The sequence below is a fragment of the Pezoporus wallicus genome, unplaced genomic scaffold (genome assembly GCF_028554395.1).
Source record: "Pezoporus wallicus isolate ANWC-B61680 ecotype Strahan unplaced genomic scaffold, APGP_CSIRO_Pwel_v1 scaffold_7392, whole genome shotgun sequence".
NCBI classification, from domain to species: Eukaryota; Metazoa; Chordata; class Aves; order Psittaciformes; family Psittacidae; genus Pezoporus; species Pezoporus wallicus.
Window position 1 is genome coordinate 4,279,469 of NW_026639923.1, and position 23,955 is coordinate 4,303,423.

The 23,955-nt window shown below is 38.8% G+C and overlaps 1 protein-coding gene and 1 long non-coding RNA gene across 4 annotated transcripts in view; both read right to left on the reverse strand.

The window, feature by feature from the left end:
* The window catches only part of LMTK2 (lemur tyrosine kinase 2), a 42,659-nt gene extending 26,049 nt beyond the window's left edge, over positions 1-16,610 (reverse strand). For 2 of the 3 annotated variants that reach the window (XR_008973132.1, XM_057416991.1), the window contains exons 1-3: positions 16,286-16,610; positions 1,725-1,849; positions 726-870 (exon numbers count right to left, since the gene is read on the reverse strand). Coding sequence is in view for 1 of the 3 variants with exons in the window: in XM_057416991.1 (XP_057272974.1) it covers positions 726-870; positions 1,725-1,849; positions 16,286-16,436 (421 nt within the window). In the remaining 2 variants the exon portion in view is untranslated. Of the gene's footprint in view, positions 1-725; positions 871-1,724; positions 1,850-16,285 lie in introns of those variants that run through there. The other variant, XM_057416992.1, reaches the window with a different exon arrangement.
* A 560-nt stretch (positions 16,611-17,170) lies between these two features.
* On the reverse strand, positions 17,171-21,268 carry LOC130603277 (uncharacterized). The gene is made up of 4 exons (XR_008973113.1): positions 21,163-21,268; positions 20,948-21,068; positions 20,619-20,765; positions 17,171-17,732 (listed from the first exon to the last, which is right to left on the reverse strand). It is a non-coding gene; the product is annotated as an uncharacterized LOC130603277 (long non-coding RNA).
* Between the last annotated feature and the right edge of the window lie 2,687 nt (positions 21,269-23,955).

A 23,955-nucleotide genomic window follows, 5' to 3' on the forward strand; every position in this document is an offset into this window, starting at 1 on the left:
TGTGTATTAAAGGCACACTGGCAGTTTCCTGGAATCTGTAGGTACAGAAATTTTAATAGAAGCTTCCCTGAACATCTTATAATTAAGCAACACAAGCAATGTATGTAAAAATGTGAAGTAGTATAATATGAGAATGGCTACTTTATGCTAAGTTGTACTTGTAATATTTAAGATGCTTTTTTTCCTCTTACAAAACCTGTATTTTAAAAAATACATTCCAAGAAACCTTCCACATAGGGAAAAGAAATCTAATGCTCTCTCTTAACAACAGCACATTCACAGCATGAAAAGTCTACAACGGCATTAAGAAAGCAATGCAGCTGAAACCGTAGCACTGCAGTAAAGCAGGAGATTCACTCTTGTTTCCACTTGAGGCTAATTACTAAAATCCAATGACAACTTAGCCATGAAGAAAACCACTGAAGAGCAAAAGTCACCAACATCCTAAACTACTTCAAACCCTTTATGTATACACAGGCATATTGAAAGTACTCCAGAGAGGTTTATTTAAGCTAGCTTCATTCTCTTAAACTAACTTACATGGCAGCCTGCTGTAAGTTAAGATTTTTGAAGTAATACTTCACATTTTATCCTGTACCCTACAAAATATAACTCTATCTACATGTATGTAACAATTTGTTACAGTAAAATCAAACAATCATCCACTCTCCATTTTTGACATTGAAATTATCCACTTTTGTTTTTTCATTAAAAAAGTGTTTTACCTGAGCGAGATGGAAACTGGGAGGGAGTTGGTAAAGCAATATTGGGAACTGAAAGAGTAAACACTTCTGCTGGAGACTGAACAGATGGAGTATCTTCTGCTGGAGGTGTAAAATCTATTTCATCATCAAAGTTATCTTCAAATTCCTGAAAAAAGAAATCTCAGTAAACAAGCTGATCTTTGTCTTAAAATTAGTACTAATACATTTCTTTCAGTTTGAATGAGCAATGGGAAGGAGGCTTAGCTATTTTTCAAGGACAGTAACAGATTTTGTTTTCTAATCCTTAGTTTCAACTCATTACTGATTAGAAGAGGTTAAAGTATCAAGTACTGCTTTCAATAAAAACAGGTGGCTTGTTGCTTTGTTAGGGTTTGTTGGGGGGAGAGGGTTTGGCAGGCTGGTGCATTTGGGGGTTTTGGGGGGGTTTTCTGGGGGGGGGTTGTTTTTCACTTTACATACTATCACTGGCTTCAAAGGAATTAACATCCACTACCCAGGCCGAATCTTCTCCATTTAGAAATGAGAGCAAAACTCAATTTTAGGAACACCAACAACCAATGCTCCAAAAGTAACTGCTTCTCGATGATAATTTCTCAAGGGTTTTGCTACAGTGGATATGTACCTTTGCTATTCTTACCCAAAAGGAATGTCTTAAACCCTGCCAGCAGACTAAAACAGACAAAAGGATACACAGAACAACAAGGTTCTTCACAGCTAAATTGTCAGAAGGGTATACTTTCACTGCTGATCCTGAGGGCTCGTAATGACTCTGAACAGACAATAAAGTTCCTTACTGCAGCATGGTCCAAGTACTGAAAATAAATAGTTGCAGCAATACTCTGCAGCATGTAGAAATACAGTTGCTGGCTATTTCAGAAGAGAGAATGTACAGAGACACTTAAGTGTCACTAACTGCAGTGCATTATCACAAATCATCATGGAAGTATTCTGGATATCAGAATGCCACTTGTATATACATTTGTAACTTCAGATGCTTACCTTGAAATCGATCTCAGGGTCTTTACAGCAGGAAGCACAGTTTGCAAGCAATGTTACCAGTACTACTAGAGCACATATAGACAGAATCACAAAAGATGAGGAAACTTCAGCTGTAGCTCCTTCTCCTAGAAATAAGCATGTATGTGGTGTTAAATAAATGTTTAGCATTTTAAGAAGATCCTTCAAAACATATTGTCCATCTGCATTTATTTAAAAGACAGAGTTTGAACATTTAACTCTGTGGATATGAACAAAATAAGAGGAAACAGAGCAGAAAAGAAAGACTGGCAAAATACATCTATGTTCTACCACCTGCCTGCACCATTCTGGACTTGATTCAAGCTAAGAGGCCACAGCCAACATGACATACCAGAGTAGGTTATGAGCAGGGATAGTCCTGAGCCTCAGGATTCTGTTTAACTCAACAAATTTTTACAGATATCTAAACACAAATACTAGAAATCTGGCCTTTATGAAGACATTTCTGATGAGCTAACACATCTGTCCTGAGAGAAAAGGCAGCTAGAAGAAATCCTCACTTAAACTGTGTACAACTTGAAAATACGTTACTGCAAAGCAATACCATCTCTTCCAATAAATGCATTCGTGACAGTCTGCCAAATATACAAGTTGCTTTCACAGATGCAATGGATCTAATCAGCTCCAGCCCAATTTCTACTTGTGATTCATTGGGTGATTTGTCTCCATTTCACAATTTTAGACATGATCCCTAACCATACTGCAAACACACTTCCAAGTAACTATATATAAACAATTTACAACACATTTTCTGTGATTAAGCCAGGTTATTATTATTCACAGAGGATCAAAATGAAGTGGCATTTTATAAAAAACTTAAGTCTTTGCTAAGGGAATTGAACCTATTTTCATCCCTATTTTCATCTTAAATAGAGAACAAAGATATATAGCTCCTTGGGAGACCACAGCACACATCTTGGGGGTTTGTTTTTTTAATGATACTACCACAGGGACTGGAAAAGTAGTTGGACCATAGAATCATAGAATAGTTAGGGTTGGAAAGGACCTTAAGATCATCTAGTTCCAACCCCCCTGCCATGGGCAGGGACACCTCACGCTAAATCATATCACCCAAGGCCTCGTCCAACCTGGTCTTGAACACTGCCAGGGATGGAGCAACCTCCCTGGGCAACCTATTCCAGTGCCTCACCACCCTAACAGGAAAGAATTTCTTCCTTATATCCAATCTAAACATCTGACTAAAATATATTTAGATATGACATCAGTATTAATGTTTAACACTGTCAGGTGACTTGGAACAATTGGATTTTATGGGAACATCTGAGTATCAATGGGACTCTTTGGCAGCAAACTACAGTGTAAATGAAGCCTCAGAAATAAAATGAGAAGTTGATCACTAGTTAAGGGACATACAAACTTGTCCATCTAACTCTTAAACCTTCCAAAAACTATAAAAATTAAGAGATTTCCAGAAAAAGCTATAGCTTTTCATCATGTTCCACAGAACAATTACAGAACATTTAATTACATGTAAAGAGTAAATTGCCATAATCAAAATACTGCTTTAAAGAGTGTCAACATACTCCTGGAAGATCACATATTTTCTCTACAACTAGGAACATTATCCATACAACTATAAAGGTTAGCCAAAAAGAAAGTTTTTCAAACAACTGATGCTGTTTCTAGTTCCCACAATAGCTCTGGCATTCCAGCCTCATTAGAGAACATGAACACTGTCTGCAGACACTATCTACGTATTGTTTAAACACAGATCAACCACAATATGAGGCCCCTTGCCTCCTTTTAGTCAAAATTATGGTAAGAAGAAAAAAGATCCCTGAAGACGGGGATGTCTTCAGGGATGTTCATGTTATGTTCATTTAAATCAAGTCTTCTACAAAACACCCATGTGTTTTTCCATCTGTAAGCATCAACAAGAAAAAGGGGAAAGGTAACAGCTGATTCATGATTACTTCCTTCAGATGTTCAGTAGCAAAGCAGACTGACGATTACCTAAACCACAAATAGAAGCATTTGGTGAAGTCATTAGCTAAATTACTGTAACAAACACACAGGTAACATGGCTTTAGATAAAATTTAAGAGATTCCCTTTGAACTTCTAAACCAAGCCACAGAAGGTAGCTTTACTACAAAAAAGTAAACATATTTATGCTACCAGGTATCACTGATTAGAAGTATTATTTTAAAGACATTTCTCTAAAACCATCCCACCTAATTTCTAAACAACTTCCTCACCACCAACTCCACTGAAATGAGAAGTCAACTCGCCACAGACTATCTGCTGAACAGACACAGATTTTCCCCCGCTAACACCACCTGGAAACACATCACCACAGTTACAATATATAGTCCTCCCAGTAGAAGATCAAGACTTCTGAACCCTCCGGAATGCTTCATCCAGTGTACCAGATGCCTCTGGGACAGACAGAAAGGCAAAAGTAAATCCCTATATGAACTCTGACACCAAGGGCACATTTTCTTATTCAGAGAACACATCACTAGTATGTCTTAAGACACTGCTATTCAAAGACTAACTTCAGAGCAGATCCTTAAGAGGGAATTACAAAGCATCTCAGCTGTCATGTGTATACAACACTAAAACAGCTATCAAACTTTTATTTTGGGTTTATGGTTCACTTTAACATCTCCTTTTGGAAGCCCACATGGCTAACATGCATTTTACAGTGTCTTCTGCTCCCCACAGGAGATGAGCATTATTACTTCTCATTAGCATCCTCCCTGCTCCAAATACCATATCTTCTTCCAGATGGTCTTTTTGATCAGCCTCTACTGAAACTTGGGAGCAATTATTCAAATCTGCTCTACCACTTTCAATTTTACTGCTTCTTTTACAGACCTCACAAGGGGCTTATGCACCTCAAAGCACATCTATTGTAACTGTATTAGCTGGACCAGTACAATATGCTACCTCTACCTACAGACTTCTCACTCATGCCCTTAGACAATGACAGCTACAGCAGCGAGACCATGATGTGTGTTCACATAAACATTATCATAGTTGCTCCAACTCCGGATACCACTTTTGACCTCTCTGAAGTTATAAGTTGTCACAGCAAATCCAACAAGGAAGATTCAGGCTCCTGGTGGTCCTATACCAGTTTTCTGGTTAATTTAACTCAAAATTAAACATCATGAACACTAACAATCATAAGCTGTACTCACTGTACATGTCAGATACACTGCACATGTATTGAGTTACTTCATATGAAAGAAACAACATCTTTTGGTTGGAATTCCTTCTGTAAAGAAAACCTGCATATTTATCAAGCCTAAAATCTAAGTGTTTTAGGCAAACTGGTGTTTGACAAATCCCTACATTTAACCATCTCCTTTAGGTGTCCTGGAATGAATACAGAACCAAAAAAAATACTGCTGCTCTTCACTATGTTACTTCCTAACCTCATGGACCTTTTATAATTCCCAAGAAAAAAAAAAACACCTCTGTGAACTAACAGCAATTAATTGGAGTAAGTAATGAAGTAAAAACAGGGGGTGGGAATAAAGATCCCCTTTGAAAAGGCAACTAACAATTTACAGTTCATTAAGAAGATGGAAGTCATCTGAACTTCCAGAAGCACAAGGCAAATTTCACATACAAAGATATAAAAAGATGCTTTAATACAAGAAAAACACCAATTATCATGGGCAAGTTCCTGCAACACTTACAGAAGAGCATTTCAGATGACTCACACAAGAGCTACTTAATAAGAATTACAGAATCCAGCTCCACTTGGATAAACTTTCCAGTCTCTCACATAGTCATTAATAACTGATATTTATTTTAATTTGCACTTCATTTAAAGAAAAATGCAAAGTATAAAATGATGGCAACCTGTAACTGGGCTAAGATTTATTATAAGTGAAGTTATTTTAATAGCTTGAATAAATATTCAGTAATGGAAGTCCCTGATTAAGTATTGGAACTGGTATTTGACAAAGTGCTGAAAAATCTGCCGCAGTACAACAACCTCTTTTGCATTTTCAACTATTTCTATCCAATGATTAATGCACTGGAGCTTAGTAAAATGACTTGGAATCAAAAAAGTAGAAAATGGTTAATAACTCCTTCTGTTTGTAAATTGTCAAAGTATGAAGGAACAATAGCTATTTATTGTAAGATTCTGACCAAAAGAGCAATCAGAAATAAATCCATTCAGTTAAATACAGAGGACCATTTTATACAGTCAGTACAGAAACATTTTCTTTAATTAAAAGAACTGTTAAAATACATTGAAAATTTAATTCATTTTAATCTAAATCTAGATAAAGTCCAATAAATACCATTCACAATTTCATAATGAACGCAGAAGAATCCTAACATAATAGATTATAAAAGAGAACATAATAAATTTACCCAACATATCATCCCAGTTTAAAATCCTACCATATTTAATGTAACCCTACGCAGTAACAACCTACTACATCTTAATATCTATCCAGAACTCGGAATCTGTTCTTTAGGAAAAGAACTGCATAACAGATCCAAGAAAATACTATATATAAAATGCCAACAAAATAAGGTTTCCTGTAGTTAAAATCAGTCTAGACTACTTTGGTCTGGTATATCCAGAACTACTGAAGCAGGAGGAAGAGGCCTGGATTATATCACTACTATATTAAACCAAAGCAGGAGATGCAGTGTGTCTGTGTTACTATATGTGTTACTGCAAGGTTAACACAACAGAATGCTTTACAAAGATCTGTGCTAGTAAATGTTCCATCTCAAAATGGCATCTAGATAGTCCTAAATTATCAACACGGAAAATAAGGTCTATTTTCAAAGCCTCACAGTATTAAATACTGATTCTATGCTGTTATTTACCCACTTTTTAAGTAGTACATGGCATCACAAACAATTCAAAGCCCTGGCTGAGGTAGGTATTTATTTAACAACTATTGAAGCAGATTCTTCAGCATCTCTGAACACGGCTGTTCCATAAGCAAATTTTACACTAAAGTCTAAATTTGAGCACAGCACATTTGAAGTCAAACCCTGTACACAGGCAAGTACATGAACATGCTCACTGAAAATGATGATAAATTATACTGGCATTCTCAGGATCAAGTACAGGCATGAGAACATACACTTCAGTATGTATCAGAATGCTTTAAGGGGTGGAAAAATGTTGTTTTCATACAAAGCATATTTCAAAGCAACTTATATAGGTCAGGACTCTCTGTATCTTCTTAAGTTTCCTTCAGGTCTTTCTTCATAAGACAGTTCAACTACCAAATGCAGTAACTAAGCAAACAAACATTTGTTTCTCACTAGAACTGGTTTCCTTCTCTATCTATTTCCCAGTATGCCCATAGTACTCTCAAGTACCCACATCATCCACCTGCAGCATCCTTTGCTACCATTAGTTAGGAGCAACAGACATGCCAGCTAGCCAAACGTTCATCCCCGTTCACTTGCCAACCAACAGCCACCCCTCAGCACAATAGAGGCCTGCCTGTCCATAGGAGGGATGACAGGCTTCCTTTCATTCTACCAGACCATGATGCTTTAACTCCGACTCTCTCAAATTTGGTTCAATATGATTAGTCACATTGAGGTCTCAGCCTTGAAGAAACAGGGCTAAAAACCTCACAATACCACACAGTTCTAAGCTTGGGGGAAAAAAGAAAAGTGTACGTGACAGACATTACCGAGTACACTAATGAAAGACATCCACTACTGTGATAAAGGTAGTGCCAGGCCCAGATAAATTAAGCATTATCAGGGCACAGTGAACTGCAAGGGAGCATCTGATTTTAAGCTTTCAGCACAGTAGTTGCTATGCAACAACAGTCCCACTGCATAAGCAAGAGCTTCTTTTCTTTCAAGAGCAGCTATTTAAATGGCAGTTCTGCACTAATAGCTATAACTATTTCCAGCACAGTATCTAACATGACAGCAGTCATTTAAACTGTCTCTTGGACAGCCTGAAATTACATGATCATGAACTGAGATGGTGCTTTCTGACAGCATGTCAGAACAGGGCAGCCTTTAAAATACCAATGAATGACCAAATTAACTTTGCTCCATAGCTACTTTGGCATGTTTTGTAAACTTGATCAATTTACTTACTTGCATTTATAGGATATTAATGTAACCAGGTTAAAAAGTATAACACCACCCTAATTTACAGTGGTTTTAATAAAAAAGACTTCTAAAAAGCATCGACTTTCCTAAATAATGCTGTCATTCTCCTTATGCTAGCAACTGCTGAGAGTGTTCTCGACTCCTACCCAGTTCTTCACAAGTTGGGTTCAGATCATCACCTCTTCCTCACAAAGGGCTTCTTCTGCATTTATTTACTCCCTGAAATCTTCAGAGGTTTGCTATTAACATGCACAAAACCAGTACAGATACAAGGCCTATAAATTCTAAATGCCTACAAGTAACAGGCGGAATACTAAAACAAACGCCTATCCAAAACAATTTTAGACACATCTAAATGCGTTATGTCCAATTTGTACGAGAAGGTGTAGCACTATATGCATGGCAGCTCCTGTATTTAAAAAACAAAACAAAAATCAAATCACATTCCGTTAGTTACTGCATTCCTGTAATCTCAAGTTTTTCCTGCTATGCTCCATTTAACAACTGAGCCAAAACCCCAGCGTTTTTGAGACTAAGTTTCAGCAGAAATGTGTGTAGTACCATCATTTAGCTGTGCAATACTGTATTACAGCAGGCTTTAAAATACTGTACTAGAACCACATCCAAATCGCCATCAACCTTCAACTAAGATACAACACAAGCAATCAAAAACTCAACACAAGTTTTGAAGGAGTGTTATTTGCACTACAGAGATTCCTCTGGGAGGAAAAAAAGAGTGGAAGAGAGACTTTTAGCATGAGAGGCACTCCAAATTCCAATCATCCCTTTGATTTGAATGACCATTACCAGCACAACAGGAAGAAACACTCCCAAGATCTCAGATGACTTCCTTTGACTTTGTGTCCTCAGTGCAATGCCAGCACCTTAATGAAATCTAAAACTGTTTCCATATGTACAAAGTAGTTCAAGCAAAGACTGGAAATGTTCTTACACTGGGCAAATCCCTAAGAACAGACATACATAATACTTCTTAACAAACTTCAATGAATTTCTCTGTTTATACCTTAACTTTTCAGGTTTCAGATCTGTAGTATTTATTGCTGTTCAAAGAAAAATGAAATGTTTAAAAATTTAAAGCAATAAAAATAATCTGGAACTATTGAAAATTTTATTAAAGAGAGTTACTCCAAAAGCCTGCCCTCTCATGACATTATTGCTACCCTTACATTGGATAATGCAAAGTTTACACAAGTAGCAAAAACAAACTTCAGTACAGACACTACAAATATATCTTTATGCAAAAGCACTTTATCACCTGACTTTGTTTCCCCTTCTTCCTTACAAGTGTGGAAAATCTTAATTCCTACCTTTGGTTTCAAGGAAAAAAAAAAAAAAAAGCAACCTCTTAAGTACTTAAAACTACAGCTGCCCAAATTACTTGTAGATAGAAACATTTCACCCCTCTACTCAACTTAACCATTACAATCCCCATCACACCCCAGAACTCTATTATTTAAGTCCCTCATGGGGAGGTGGGTGAGATGGAAGGCCAATACATGTGCACAGGACAATTCTTTTGAAAAACCACCAGCTTTTCTTCCCTACATGAGTTAATCCTCAGCAGTAAGGGTAACTAAGACAGCAAGTGACAATTTCCTACAGAAATTTCCCCCCCCATGAAGCAATTAAAAAATCCCTTGACACATTCCTCCAACCCACCTCATGTTCTGGATATAGCTCTTCAGTGACAATAGCCAGTTCCATAGTTAAACGTTTTTTTTGTGGACATGCGACCCCAAAAATCATTCCTGTCCTATGCAATTTCCAAGAAGTAACCTTAGCTAATTCCTATCACATCTGGATGTGTAACTCTATGTCAACAATTTTTGGTAAATTATCTCAACCCACCCATTTGTCCTTAAAGAGTAAAGTCTGTTAAAGAAGCCTGATCCTACAACCTAGCCAACACTTTTCCAAACTATTTTATCCCATGCTCCCCCTAATTACTTTACAGGGTGCTTCAAATGAGCTTCTACAGCCACTTAAGTCCAATTTGTACATAAAGGTGGCACAGGTTACACATCCTGAGGCAAGAATATCTGGGGCAATGCTGGATTCTCACGTAGTACAGCACCCTCCGAACACCACAGCTCAAAACCTCACTTTTAATGAAAGCTTGTCCTGGCCTGAGCATTGGTTGAACAGCAAGTAACTAGTAAAAGTGTGAGCTGGGGTTAGCTTCACATTTCTGTCCTTATCCTATTACACTACAAGTCTTCCCAGTAATGTCAAAGAATTACTCACACAACAGCATACTTCTCAATTTTAATAAGGACTAAATATAGGCTAGTACTTCAAGTGTTTATAGAGTGAGATCTGTTTGAAGTTTCAGTGTTAGAATCTGATGTTTGCACAAAGACATCTTAAGACAAGGTAAAAAATATACATGTTAAATAATTATGTACCCTAGGTCTTCATGGCAGTGTTCCTGGAAAATCTGGGTAACATTATCATCTTGCAAAGGTACCATCTGATTGTTAAGACTCTGTATGTGTACAAATACACAGATATACATAAAAAATCCTACTGAGCATATTTTATACTATACTGCTAGATGTTGGTTTGACAATCCCTGCTCAAGTACAGTATTTTTCATCTGCTATACCATTTCTCCAATAGCGAGGCACTGGAGTTGTAGATGTTTTTAAAACAGGGTAGGTAGACCACAGTCATTTAAAGCAGCACAAAGAGATTACACACAACCTTCACAAGATGGGATTTTCTAGAATCTTGATTTTACAGTAGATGCATTTCCAACTACGATGCACAACTAAGTTAAGAAATGTGGGAAAGAAAGAAAGAAAGAAGCAGCATTTTGTCAGAAGAACTTATGCAGCTCTATTTCTCATCCCTATTCACAGCTGAAGGACCCCTAGGAAGGACAGACCATAGAATGACTGACTGATTTTGGAAAACTGGATCTGGTCTACAGGCTGAGAGCTTAAAAGGCAGCACTCAGAAGTCTACTATTAAACTCTTCTACACCTCTTTCCCAACAAAGAAGTGTCAGGGTGCAACGGTAGTCTCTAAAAATGTTATGTTACTCAGGCCACTGCAGTGATGCTTCCTTACCACTAAGGAACCTTCTGTAACTGTAGTAGTGTTGGACACGGTGTTACTTTGTACCAGCTTTTCATACTTAAAATCCCTCATAAGAAAATTCACTGACACAACTTGTTTCACACCATCATCTTGCCTAAGCTACATGTGGCACAATACCTTGCTACAGGCTGTGCTTCAACTACACATCTAGGCTGAAACAGCTATCCTGATACACTTTGTACATTTCTGATTATAAAAGCGTCTACAAAATATTTCTACCACTGATGTTGCTCAAGACCTCTTATTACAGCAGTACAATGAAAACAAAGAGCTTATACAGCAAGAACTTATTTACTGCTCTGAATATACAGCTTATCCAGAGCAATAAATGCACTGAAGCTATCGCAAATTTTATCCAGACCTATATCAAGTTCCAGATAGATGCACACACCAAATAGAAAGGCAGACCCAAAATGAAATCTAAGCAAGACTCCAGTGCTCCATGTGCTGTCCTGCTGGTGCAGAACCAGAGTGTTAGGACCAAAACAGAGAACTATGATTTCTGCAGCCTCTGGCATTACCGTGACCAAGGGTCCCTTTATCCTGTGCAGGTATATGACACGTGGATGGTGACTGAAACCAGACTACAGCACATGTCAGAAAAATCACTTACGTTCAAATTTGCCTGACAGTTGTTCAGTAGCCCTAAAAAATTTAACTTGGTCTTCTGTGATTTTCAAATAGAATGCTGGATCTCACTAGGTAACAAACTCCTTTTTTTTTTTTTCATACAGTGGGGCAAAACCAGCACTAATGAGCCCTTTGAAACCAGTGACCTGTGCCTGACAGCATACCTTTGGCTGTCTCTGATCAGTGCTATCCTACCATGTTGCAATGATATCTGAGGAATTATTAAACACACCCAAGCATTCAAGATGTGAGAAATAACCTCAGGAAGTGACCTCCTCCTATAAGGACTGCTTTAGTTGTAGCAAAGTCCAGACACTTTACAGCCAAAGGCCGAGAGAGAAAGTGGATCAAACCTGTGAACAAAGCCTTGCATGGAACATCCCTGCAGGCCAAGGAGTCAGGGTTGGCTTCTTAGCTCAGTCACAAACTCTCAGACAGAAACAAAAGATAAAAGACAACTTAGCAGCTCAAGCTCTACAATTATTAGGCATCTGGGACAGAAGCTAGAAAAAGAAATACAGTGAGAAGTAAACAAGTTTAGCGCTTGAAAGGGGGAGGAAAGATGGACCACTCCCAATAAAAGTATATACCACAAATTAAAGTCCCCATTTTACAAGCAAGATTTTTCTTATTTTCAAGTGATCCGAGTCACTAACTTGCATATCCTTAGAAAATCGCTTTCCTTAGTTTGTGCAAGTGTCGCAGACATTTCGCATTGTACCAAACCACAAGCCACAACCACAACTGGGCTCCAGTCTGACACAATTCCAAGGGAAACATCAAGCCAAAGCAACCCAAATGCAACAATTTTCCCAACAGTATATATATGCTGCAGAACTCCTCTTAACATGTCAGTGATTTAATCTCAAAGGTTTAACTTATCACCTACGGCCAGGTGATTTCACTAGATACAAATGTGTGAACATGTATATACTCTAGATGTATGCCTCTGGATGCTACACACCAATCTCTAAGCATCTTTTCCAGAGCTACACATGACTAAGCTCATCAGCAAGGACTCACTGCCATGACATGCAGCCCCAAGACCGAGGTTCTCTGCACAAACCAGGGAAGCACCAGCCCAGGTGCCCCAATTCAACTGAACAGACTACATAATTCATCACAAATGTGAAATTGAACACACCTACCAAAAATGCTGCCACCTATTCAAGTTTTACAGGAAAAAAAGATCATTTTGGATTCCCTGTTACTTTGTATTTTCACAGACTTCATAGAGCAGAGAGATGATATAAATACTTTGTCATTATATACATACCCTTGATTCAGATTCTTAGCTTTCTTGGAGAGGCAGATGAATTAAGGTCAAGTATGGAAATCCAAACCAGAAGAACAGAAGTGTAAAGCTTTAGCACAGTAAAGTAGACCTGTCAGATTATAACGCACTAAATTTGGCTACTAAATACTGCTGTTAAAGAGTAGCTGCCAAACACCCTTACTTCGACCACACTGTACTAGAAATGGAAGTCATCTTTGTCTGATTCATTCAGGTGAAATCACAAACAATCTATAGGCTCAAAACAACTACAGACCTTCATTATATGAACTCCTTTACAGCACACCTGCCCCCAGCCCTCACCTCCAGTATAAAGTGAAACCTTTAAATTTAGCACTATCACAGTCCATATCAGTATCCTCCTTTTCCACTCACAGAATAAATTAAATCCAAGCTGGCCAAAGTATTTTTAGCTAGCAGCATCTTCAGCATCTTGTTTTTCCCATTTCCTACAATAATTGCCACGAACCCTACCAGGGGAACAGTTACAGCCCAATTTCCTTTACCTCCTTTCCTTAGTGTTGAAAAGAAAAAAATTAAATGAGTTTAGAAATATAACCTCAAAACCAGAAGATTACTATAGACCACATCACCAATGCACAGCTTCATTTGCAAACACTATGAAGCCATACTTAAAAGAGCAGCATCATTCTCCCTGATCAAGGCTCTGGGAACTTGACAGTTCCCTAGCCGTAGTGTGGCACACCTCCCCAGCAAGTCGACAAAATGGGGCATTTTTGAACAACGAATCCAATCTAGTCTTGCTAGAACCTGTCCATTACCACTTCCTGCTTTCCAGCTCCCTCCCCAAAAGAAAGGGCAATTTATTATGGGTATATTCCACAAACTATTCTGCAAAGTTCACTACAACTACGGTGACCTTCCTCTTTTTCTGTGGATTTCCCACTTTTTCTGTAACAAGCTCAGGGCAACATACATCAAAATGTGGTTGTCAAACAAACTTTTTGACAAAAAAAAGGGTTGTTAAAGCAGCAACCTTTTTTTACTAGTTGAAGAACTGTGCGATCTGAAATAATTCTGAAACCAGTTACTAATTATTCCATGAAAAGTTCATTAAATTCTTCACAAATTCACAACTCGTATGTATCAGAACAAGTATTATGGTGAACTATAATGACTGCCACAGCCCAGAATGAAGACCATCAGTCATTGCCAGTCTCAGGACTGGAAATAAAAGCAAGCTGTCTTGGGATATATGGGAGAGAAATTCACAATATGGCTGAAGTTGTTTTTAAACACAACACAGGATTCCTAACCCAGCAAAACAATGTCACAGGTTTGTCTTCTCAGATTATAAAGCATACGTAGTGTGAGCAAGAAGGTTCAAGACAAAACAGTCTAACTGCCATCCACTGGTAAGCTATTCAAAGGAAAGAAAAACAAAGTCCTTGTAGCTTTCTAACTGGTTTCTGCTGTTGTGACAATACAGGACATGTTGCAGGACCAAGAATCTTGCACACAACCCCATTTGCACACATTATTTCATTCAGTAGGAAGTCTTCCCAGCAAAATGCCAGTGAAACTGGAAAAGGTTCCTCTTGAGGCCTTGAAGATTTAAATACTAAATATCTGTCAATAAAATACTCCAAGGGCACTGCTTCTTACCATATCGGCAAAGATACAGTAGAAAGCAGCAGTTTCATTTCCTGGAGTTAATTTGGTTTCTTTGGGTTATTTCAGGTAAGATCCCATGTATACATGCTTTGGCCTAAATTACAATCAAAACCAACATATAAAATTATGCTGTCTCATTAATGTCCTATGAGCCCAATATCAGAACATGATAAATACTTCTCTTAGCAACACTGCACTGAACATCCTTGATTCAGCCTTTAAAACAATCATTTAACCTCCCCTAACACTTTAACATTATCTACTGTATTTTGTCCAGTCAGTTTTTCCATCTGAGAATGAAGCTTTTTACCAGTCATGGAAGTTGTTTTGATCTCCCAGTTCTGTAAGGCACACACCATAGCCCTGAGAGCAAACACCTGACAACTATCCTTAAACCTTTACACAGAAAAACTAACTGCATTTCCGAGAAATACAGACATCAAAAAGGCAGAAAAGACCTCCACACAGAACTGACTCTGCTGCCTTATCTTATGGCTTGAGAACAAGTTAATATTATTTGGACAAACTTCAAGTATTTCATAAATGAACAAACTACCTTCTAGTCTCAAAGGAAACACAGACTTGATTGACAGGTTTCTCTTTCTTCAGAAAGTACTTTCTACAAAAGTAAGAAAGACCTCAAAGAAGGCTGATGGAGGGAGTAATTTATGAACAAATCAGAAATGTTCTTGGGAGTAAAAAAAAAAAACCGAGAAAGAGGCACAGGTCCAAAAATAAAGGAAGTATGGCTTCCGCTCCCAGTTTTGATACTTTCTGTGGAGCAGCAGCCAAATTACCTAATCTCTGTGCTTCAGATCTCTCCCTACCCTCTGCTCCTCCTCCTCCTTTGTGACCATATTGTCTATTTCAGCTGTTCAACTCTTCGTGGCTAGAAATGGATCTAAGAACACATTCAAAACACACCCAACAAAACCGAGTCTTAATACAATGTTATGTGAAATACCAAAAAATAAAAACACCTCAGAGATGGTTGTTGCCTACCAGTACTAATAAACCTCTGAACAGTAACGCATATAACTAACAGGATGTCTTTTTATTTTGTGCTTTTGACAAACAGGAAAATAAGCAAGAAAATCGAAGGAAGTTAGGATTACCTACATAAGAGACAAATAAATGTGAACTACATTACTATTTAGAGAGTCTGGGCCGGGGCGAAATCCGACTAATCTGACCGGAAAGGAGGGAAGCGCCGTCTGCCCTTAAGAGCCTCCACCCAGGAACGGGAATCCCGGTGATTCACAGGGAAAAATAGGAAAAAGAAAAATCACGCCGAAGGTCTGTAAAGGCTAGAACGGCAGGCACTACGGAAGGAACGTATGTGGGTAAACACACAGAAGACAAGTACCTAGCTCAACCTAAAGAAACCGAGATACCTACAGGAGGATACCGCCTAATGCCACAAGCACCAGCCGTGACCTGCAGGCCGGCAGCCGCAGCCCGCTGCGCCGGGATCCCATCTACCCACCGTGCCCTTCCCGAAGCCTCGGCGCGGGGTGAGCGCGGCGCGGGGCCCTGCCCGCAGCCCGGGGGAGGGACGGGGCTCTGGAAGCCCGCAATGCCCCCGCAGAGTCCCCGCTCCCCCAGAGCCTGCCCCAGCCAAAGGCACCCCGCGCCCCCGGAGCCTGCCCCAGCCAAAGGCACCCCGCGCCGAAACCCCCACCGTCCCCTCGCAGGCCCCACTGCGGAGCCCTCGCCCAGCCCCGCTTCCCCCCGCCGCCTCCCGCTTCTCACCTGCACCTGCTCGCGGAAGCGGAGCCGCCCCGCCGCTCCCTAAGAGAAGCGACAGCAGAAGGACGAGCCCGAGCGGGCGCCGGGGTCCGAAAGGCAGCGGGCAGCACCCCCGCCGCCCGGCACCCCCGCCGAGACCCCCGCGCTGCTGCATGCCCTCCGCTCCCGCTCCGAGGCGCAGCGCCGGATGAGGGGCTCGAGCGTCTCAGCGTCTCCGGCGAGCCCCCGCGGCAGCCGCTACCCCCAGCCTCCTCGGTGCGGCCACCCACGGCATCGGACCCGCCGCCCGCTCCCCTCACAGAGCACGACCAGCCCCTACGGACGCCGCCGCCGCTAGTTATGCTGAAATCAGAGTGCATGAAAATGAGGTGACAGTTTAAAGTAGCATAAATGGAAGTATTAATCCTAAGGAGGCAGGGGCGGGTATATAATGAGGAACCAGGGAAATACCTTACACTTAATGAAGTAGATTTCCATTTTCCAAATAATTTAGCAAAAAAGGCTAATTATGTCACAATTATATAATGATTTTGGGAGCACAGATTGCCAAAGAACTGTACAATGAGTACACCCCTGGGACTTAATGAAAGGAAAGTTCTGTGCTCAAAGTACTACTTGCAACATGATGTCCAGGAAGACACAACATACACCTAAATCCCTCTCTGTCGTTAAGAGTGTTTTCAAGAGTAATTTTTCTCTTATCGTAGGGATGTACTTAAAACCAAACCACTTGCCTCTTACCAAGTCTGTGTCTACCCCCAGATATCCTCTCTCTGGCTTGAAGACACTACCTGTATCACCAAATGACCTGTATTTTTTGAAGTGCTCTAATTAGGTTTTGATCCAAGAGAAATACTTCATTTGAATAATGCCATGGAAGTCTTTTGTTGTTTTAGTAAACTATTATTAATGCATTATGCTGCTTATTATGAATTATGTTTTATAAGCAATATAAAACAATGTCCCAAAGTATTCCTTGTCAGACTGTCTGTAGATTTTATGGACTGGGAAGGACAAAATGTTGTCCCTTCCCTTTAAAATCAGTGCTATGAAGGGTATAATATGTAACACAAGATTGGTTTTTTCATGTACAAACAGCCACCGTCTCAATTCAAATAGCTCTGTACTGATGGAAAACTGATGCTGGCGACAAGCATGCAGCCAGGTCTTTATGTATAGTATAAATATCCCATGGAAACTTCCAGGTTAGTCCTTTATTCTTTTCACTGTCAAATCTCCCTTCACTCAGTACAGACATCAGGGCTGGGGCCTCTGGATGTGGATGTGTCTCCTCCCAGTTGACATTGTAACCACAATTTTTAATGGTTATTCAAAGTACACTGTACCTAGGGTACCTGTCACCACAGTGCCTGGGGTCTAAGGTACTCCTGAGATCTGTCACGGACTTCATGCAAATTCCATACATAAATAATTTGGAGGTTCACAGCAGCTGCAGACATAAAGTTTAAAACTGTAGCCTGTCCGCAGGTTTACAACGCAAGGGTCTCCTCATTTTAACAGTGAAAACAACTCATTGCATTTTAAATGCAGCAGACTGCTTTATTTCCCAGCCCAACCTCGCGTAATTGAATGTGAGGCCTTTGATGTAATTTGCTGATAAAACACCGTGTTGTAATGTCATCTGGGTAGTTATGACAGCATATCATTAAAAGGACTTGTCTGAGCACTATTCTGTAATGATGGCACACTTCAGGTTTAGCTGTGAATTAGTCACCAGTAGAAGCTAAATAACCAAACCATCCAATCCTTTGTTCTACAGGTTAGTCATAGTTGCTCCCTATCTTCAAACACACCTTGAACATGACAAAAAAAACCAACAAAGACACAAAGCCTAATCTGCAATCTGCCATCATCAGGAATGTTAAAATTCACCCATTTATGATTTCTGCAGTTAAACATTTGTAGTAACTCCATGAGACTAATGGGATGAGCAACCTATTAACAAGTAATCCAAAAGGTACTTAAAAGAAAATATATTTACTTAAACAAAACTCTCCCTGTACACAAAATGGGATATATTACCACATATCACAGCCTCCCGTTTCTTGATTATGCACTGTTATCATTGCCAAATTACTCAAGCTGCTGTTCTGTGTGGGAAGTGTTAAACCTTTTTTTAGAGACAGATAATTGGATCAACTAAAGGATGTTGATGGCTTTATTTTCAGTTGGTTTTCTTCAATATTTTTGATAACATTATTGGTGCGGAAGGAATACTGTCTAGCAGACTGAGCAAGTTGCCAGAGGGGTGTTAAAGGTCTTCAATATAACTGTGACTAAAGCCCCAGAAGATTCACAATTTGCTTACTACAAAACAGCATTATCGCTGAGCATCAGGAACAGAGCTGATGGCTGAACCAAGGTCTTTGTTCCAGGTCACTCTTTTAAGCATAAAGATTAGTTTCCATATAATAAGAACATTGAGACACACTCCCTCCCCCCAAAAGAATAATGTCTCATCCTTTCATATATAACCTTTTCTTTCCCTATCAGTGTTATCTTTTTTTTATATTTACAAACTGATTTACTTCTCCACCTGACAGAGACAAAATAAATATCACTGATTTTAACTGCCACTTTCAGTCATAAGTGACCTAACAGTGGTTTTATGTAACTGCAGGCATCTTTCTCAGTTCCAATACTACAGCATTCAAAATGATTTTATGTAGCTCTCACGGAAAACTGAGTGAAGAAAAGTGGGTTTAAAACAATACATAAAGGAAATTCACTTATTTGAGTCAAATGTTTTCCCTTTAGTATTTATCTATCACCCTTAAAGGGGCTTAGAACAGAACTCTCTGATTTCTTCCAAATGCTTAAGCTTGGAAATGGAGAAATGAATCTCTGGAAAATATAGCAGGGCATAATTTGGATCACTGCTAGAAAATTCCATTTGTATTCATTTTAAAATGTACTAAACAAAGATCCAACAGCTCTTGTTAATCCATTCCTTGTAAATGCATGAAGGAATTGCATTCTTTTGGGGAAATATTTCATATTTGGATTTGCATCTCCCATGAATGTTCTGGAAAATTTAGTTAAAATTTAATTTCTATTGACCGAGGAATACCTACTGTATTGTGATGGGCCTGATCTGGAAGGGCATTGTCTGCTTTGGCTTCAAACAGGTGTACTCTGAAGAGGTTTTATCATTAAGATATGAAGATGGATCATAATTGTAAATATATCTTATTCAATTAATTTAAATTTACTTTAAATCAGATTCATTTGACATTAGTCCCCTGAACCATCCTATGGAATCAATGGAGTTAATCAAAAGAATAAATTTTTGTGAAAGAGCATTTCAGCACTTCCTCAAAAAGGTGTAAGAAATGCCAACATGAGGATAAATTCCCTCAGGACTGCATCCTGGCTTACAAGAAATGCAGTGATGAGTGGGCAAACTTGCTCCCTTACATATTATTCTCTGATGATGTTGCCAGCCAAAATGCCAGTTCATGCCCATTTTGAAACTGATTTTTATGCCACTGGCAGCTATCTAATGGTGGACTAGAAGATACGTCTGTGGTGATAGATCTGTATCTTGAAGTTTCCTACAGAACCTTTCAGCAAAAATTTTAAGAGAGAAATTATGTGTGTTTATTCTCTCCAAAGGTATCAGAGATTTAACTAATTCTTATTAACACAAAAGGAAATGCAAAATAATGACTTCTGCATAAATAAGCTGTTGTAAAACTTTCACAACTACATTAGAAATTCCTTGCCAGCCTCTTCTATTTCTTTTTAGCAAACACTTAACTGTGTGCTCTATTAAATTTTGCTCCAGATGCAGCTAAGCAGTACTGAATACAGTGAGAAACCGTTTAACCAAATTAATGTCTAACGCAGTACTGGTGCAAATACACATTCTGTGTATGTCAAAGATAAAACAAAAGCAAATCAGAAAGAATATTCTCAAACAGACCAAGTAAGATGCAACAGATCAAACAAGGAGGTTGCAGTTCAGCCTTTCCTCATGCAGTACTTTCATTAAGACAATAGCCGTGGAAGCTGCTCAGCACCTCTCACAAACCTACCTTATCTGTGACTACTCAAATAAGCAAGTGTTACTGCTTAAGGCTTCATGTTTTCTTACACCACAGGTGTAATATGACAAGAACAGCACTCCTGCGAAGGAATTGTTCAGCAACATTTCAGCCTAAGTGCAAGGGTTTAGTAAAACTACCTACAAGTTATAGAACCAGAGCTTCTTTGCAGTGACCGGCCTTGTAATTAGCCATGTTTAAATAAGTATCTTGATAGTGTAAACTCTGCTCACACAAGCTTGCAAAAAAAGTACTATCTGTTTCCTGACCTCTAGCTCAGCAGGAATCTCTTCATCCTTTCAATAAAGGAAGGCAAACATCAGAGTAGAAGATCAAATACGATTTGCATGTCTCCCTAAGAAGTAAATCTAATGAAATTTTGATAATTTTTTTATGTCACCACTTGAATGTGTCACCTGTTGAAAGAGAAAAATTATTTTGAGTCCTATAAAACTTTATTCTTGATCAACCTGTTAATGTAACACTTTCCATTAAGCAATTAAGAAAAACCCTCATACAAGTACTAGTTCTCATTAACGTTGAACAAGCTGAAGCTCAGAGATTAAACATTAGATTTTTTACATATGTAGGCACTCACCTCTCATTTTAAATATGTTTAATAACCTAATCCTAACTGCTACAAAATTAAACTAGAAATTATCTTAGACCACACTTGCATTCCCCTTCAACAGTCTCTTATTGGCTTCCACACTTAGTTTCTGTGAAAGCATAAGGAAAACCTTCAGGCTAAGGACCACTCTATGTAGGGGGTGGGAAGTTCATCCCAATGTGGAAATAATTCGAAATACTTACAAAAGGAATTTTTAAAAGAAGCACTTGGCTCTAGAGGCCAGATCCAGAAAGGGATAAATAAACCAGAGTGAGTAAGCTGCTAACACAGACAACTGGTGTTCTTGATGCTTTCAGCTAAGGTGCACACTTGGAATTCAAACACAATGATTCAAGATTTAGAGGGAGGCACAGTTCACTGAAGCACTGTGAGGGAAGGAAGGATCTACCTTGTACAGAAATGTGGATGCTTTCCAATTCGACTTACTCTTATTATATTAGCAAATGTTGCCTTCCAGAGCACTGGAATTTCAATATTACCAATTAGGCAGAGAAGAATTGAGATGAATTGAGACAAATTAAACAGGATTAGGAAGAATCCTGCCAATTGAGCAAGGACCACAGGCCAATATATCCAGCACATGTACACTAAAAAAAATATTTTTTATAGTTTCATTTGGTTCAAAAGACCAAATTCAGAACAAGAATCATTTATCAAAGGTGGTACCAGACATACGTTTCTGTGCTATTTGGCAATCAGAACAGAAAGAGGTATAAAATACCTCAGCGTTAGAGAGAAAGCAATGAAAACCACTGAGCACAGCTTATGCCACAGACAGGGAACAGCTCACCAGAAACAAGGTGCAGTTGCCTTTAAAAAAAACCCTTGGCACTCTTAAGGAATCTTATTTTAAAAGGTTAATTATTAATTTCAATTGGTTACTTACAAAATCAAACAGACCCGAAATATGGAGCTTATTTTCCTTATCCTTGCACTCTTGAGAGTCTAAAGATCATACAAGAATCAAAGACCTCCCATTTTCCACATTACTCATCTTTAATTCCACTATATTGTTTTAGCCATACCCACAAGGGAATAGGGCTGCTATGTGATTGACACTATTCATGTGTGCAAGTATATGCAGAAATATGTCCCATATTTTTACTGATGAACTCTAGGAAAACACAGGGAATGATCCTATCTTGTAGGAGCAGTAGCTACCTGAGCAGAAAAGACATTCTTCATTATGCTCATCTCTTTGCTGTATTTCAAAGCTTTCACTAAACTGAAAAGTTCTAACTTCATTCAATGAACGTCAGTAGTTACAATTTTTCTCTCAAATCCTGGAAAGAAAAATCCATCCAAATAAAAAAAGACATTCATTTTTATGGAAAAGTTGTGTTTTCTTTTGCTATCAAAGTAATGTAAAAAACAATAAATATGCCTTAGTCGGATGTTTATGGTATATCAGACAACACTGACTGTCTTCTGAACAGTAGAAAGGGGTTGGATGATAAATTGCTGACTATGAATCTAGTGAATCAGCTTCTATACAGACTGAGTAATTAGGAAGTGGTCCTGACAAGATGCATTTTTTTAGTTCATATTTTCCAAATGTAAATTATTTGAACATGAAGGAAATTCATTTAAAGATCCAAAGCTAATCAAAATCCAGTGTTCAGCGAGAGGATCTCTTACTAGATCTGTACCCAATTCCAAAAGGATGTGTTGTTTCAGTGCTGTAAACTCCATGGGGTACAGCACTATTATTGTTGATTCAGAAAAAAAAAAAGTCTAAGAGAATAAAATAGATGGGAAAGCAGTTAAAAGCATCTTTGACAAAACTTCAATTCCTCTGCAAGTGCACGCTACCAGTGCTAAGCAATTTTGACCATCCAGATGTTTTTAGAACATGGCTGGTGACATACGTACTCCAAGATATGAGAAAATGTTAAAATCACAGCTACTTGAAACTTCCTTTTAATGCAGAAGCAGACAAGGAATTTTAAAGATAAGGAAAAAAAAAAAAAGTCGTAATGTACCATATAACCATGAAGCATGATTTTCTCTTGTGTTATGAGCATGTGCCCTCAGCACATGGCTGGGAAGCTGCCTAAAAAGCTGACAACTGCTGAGTTCACCTTGTGTGAAATCAGCTCAGGTTATCCGTTTCTAAAGTCATACCACAGGTGTTGTCTGTAGTGGAACATTACAATAAACAGCAGTTAACAGAGTTATTCTCATTTTGATGCAATCCAGGTGCTCAGTTGTGCCTTATCAGTCTTTCTAGCTAGTGCTCTCAATTAGAAATTCAGAGATCCTGGCACCTGGCATAGGAAGACAAGAGAATTTAATATTACCATTTCCCAGATACATTAAACATGGCTTGTACCTGCTCTGTTTACTGCTGAACTGGTAAAAGCAAGATTATTATTTCTACTCTTCCTCTGGTTGAATTTTACAGCTTAACCATCCAACACAATAAGGACCACTTTTTAATTTGACCCACATACAATCCTTGCACACAAACCTCTAGACACATGTATTTTCATCAAAGATGTGTCTCAAACATGCTGAATCACTGAATGCAGGTAACAGGAAATGTTACTGTTATCAAGCAAATTAATACAACTGTGTTACATTCCTACATGTTAAATACCCCAACAATGTTCCACCACTCTTTGTGCACAAGTAGAAATATCAGTGTATCATACATGATTTTTCTTCTGTGTAGTATTTGATTACAGTTACTGGAGATCAGGGCAGTTACAAGAGCTTTCTTCTTCACTGCAGTGTTGAACAATCAGCTGGTCCCACCACTTGCAACAGGCTTGTACACATGTCCTTGATGCCATGTGCTTTGCTTCAGCTAGCAAACAGAAGCCTGGCAACAATCTATTAGCATTCTCCATGCTGGTCTAGATTTCCTGCCTGGGCAGACTCTCTGGAGAGGAAATATCCATGATGAGGATTCCTGCTCTAATCCACTGGGAGCCTCATCCTATAAAGGATGAGTGTGCTGGTTTTGGCTGGGA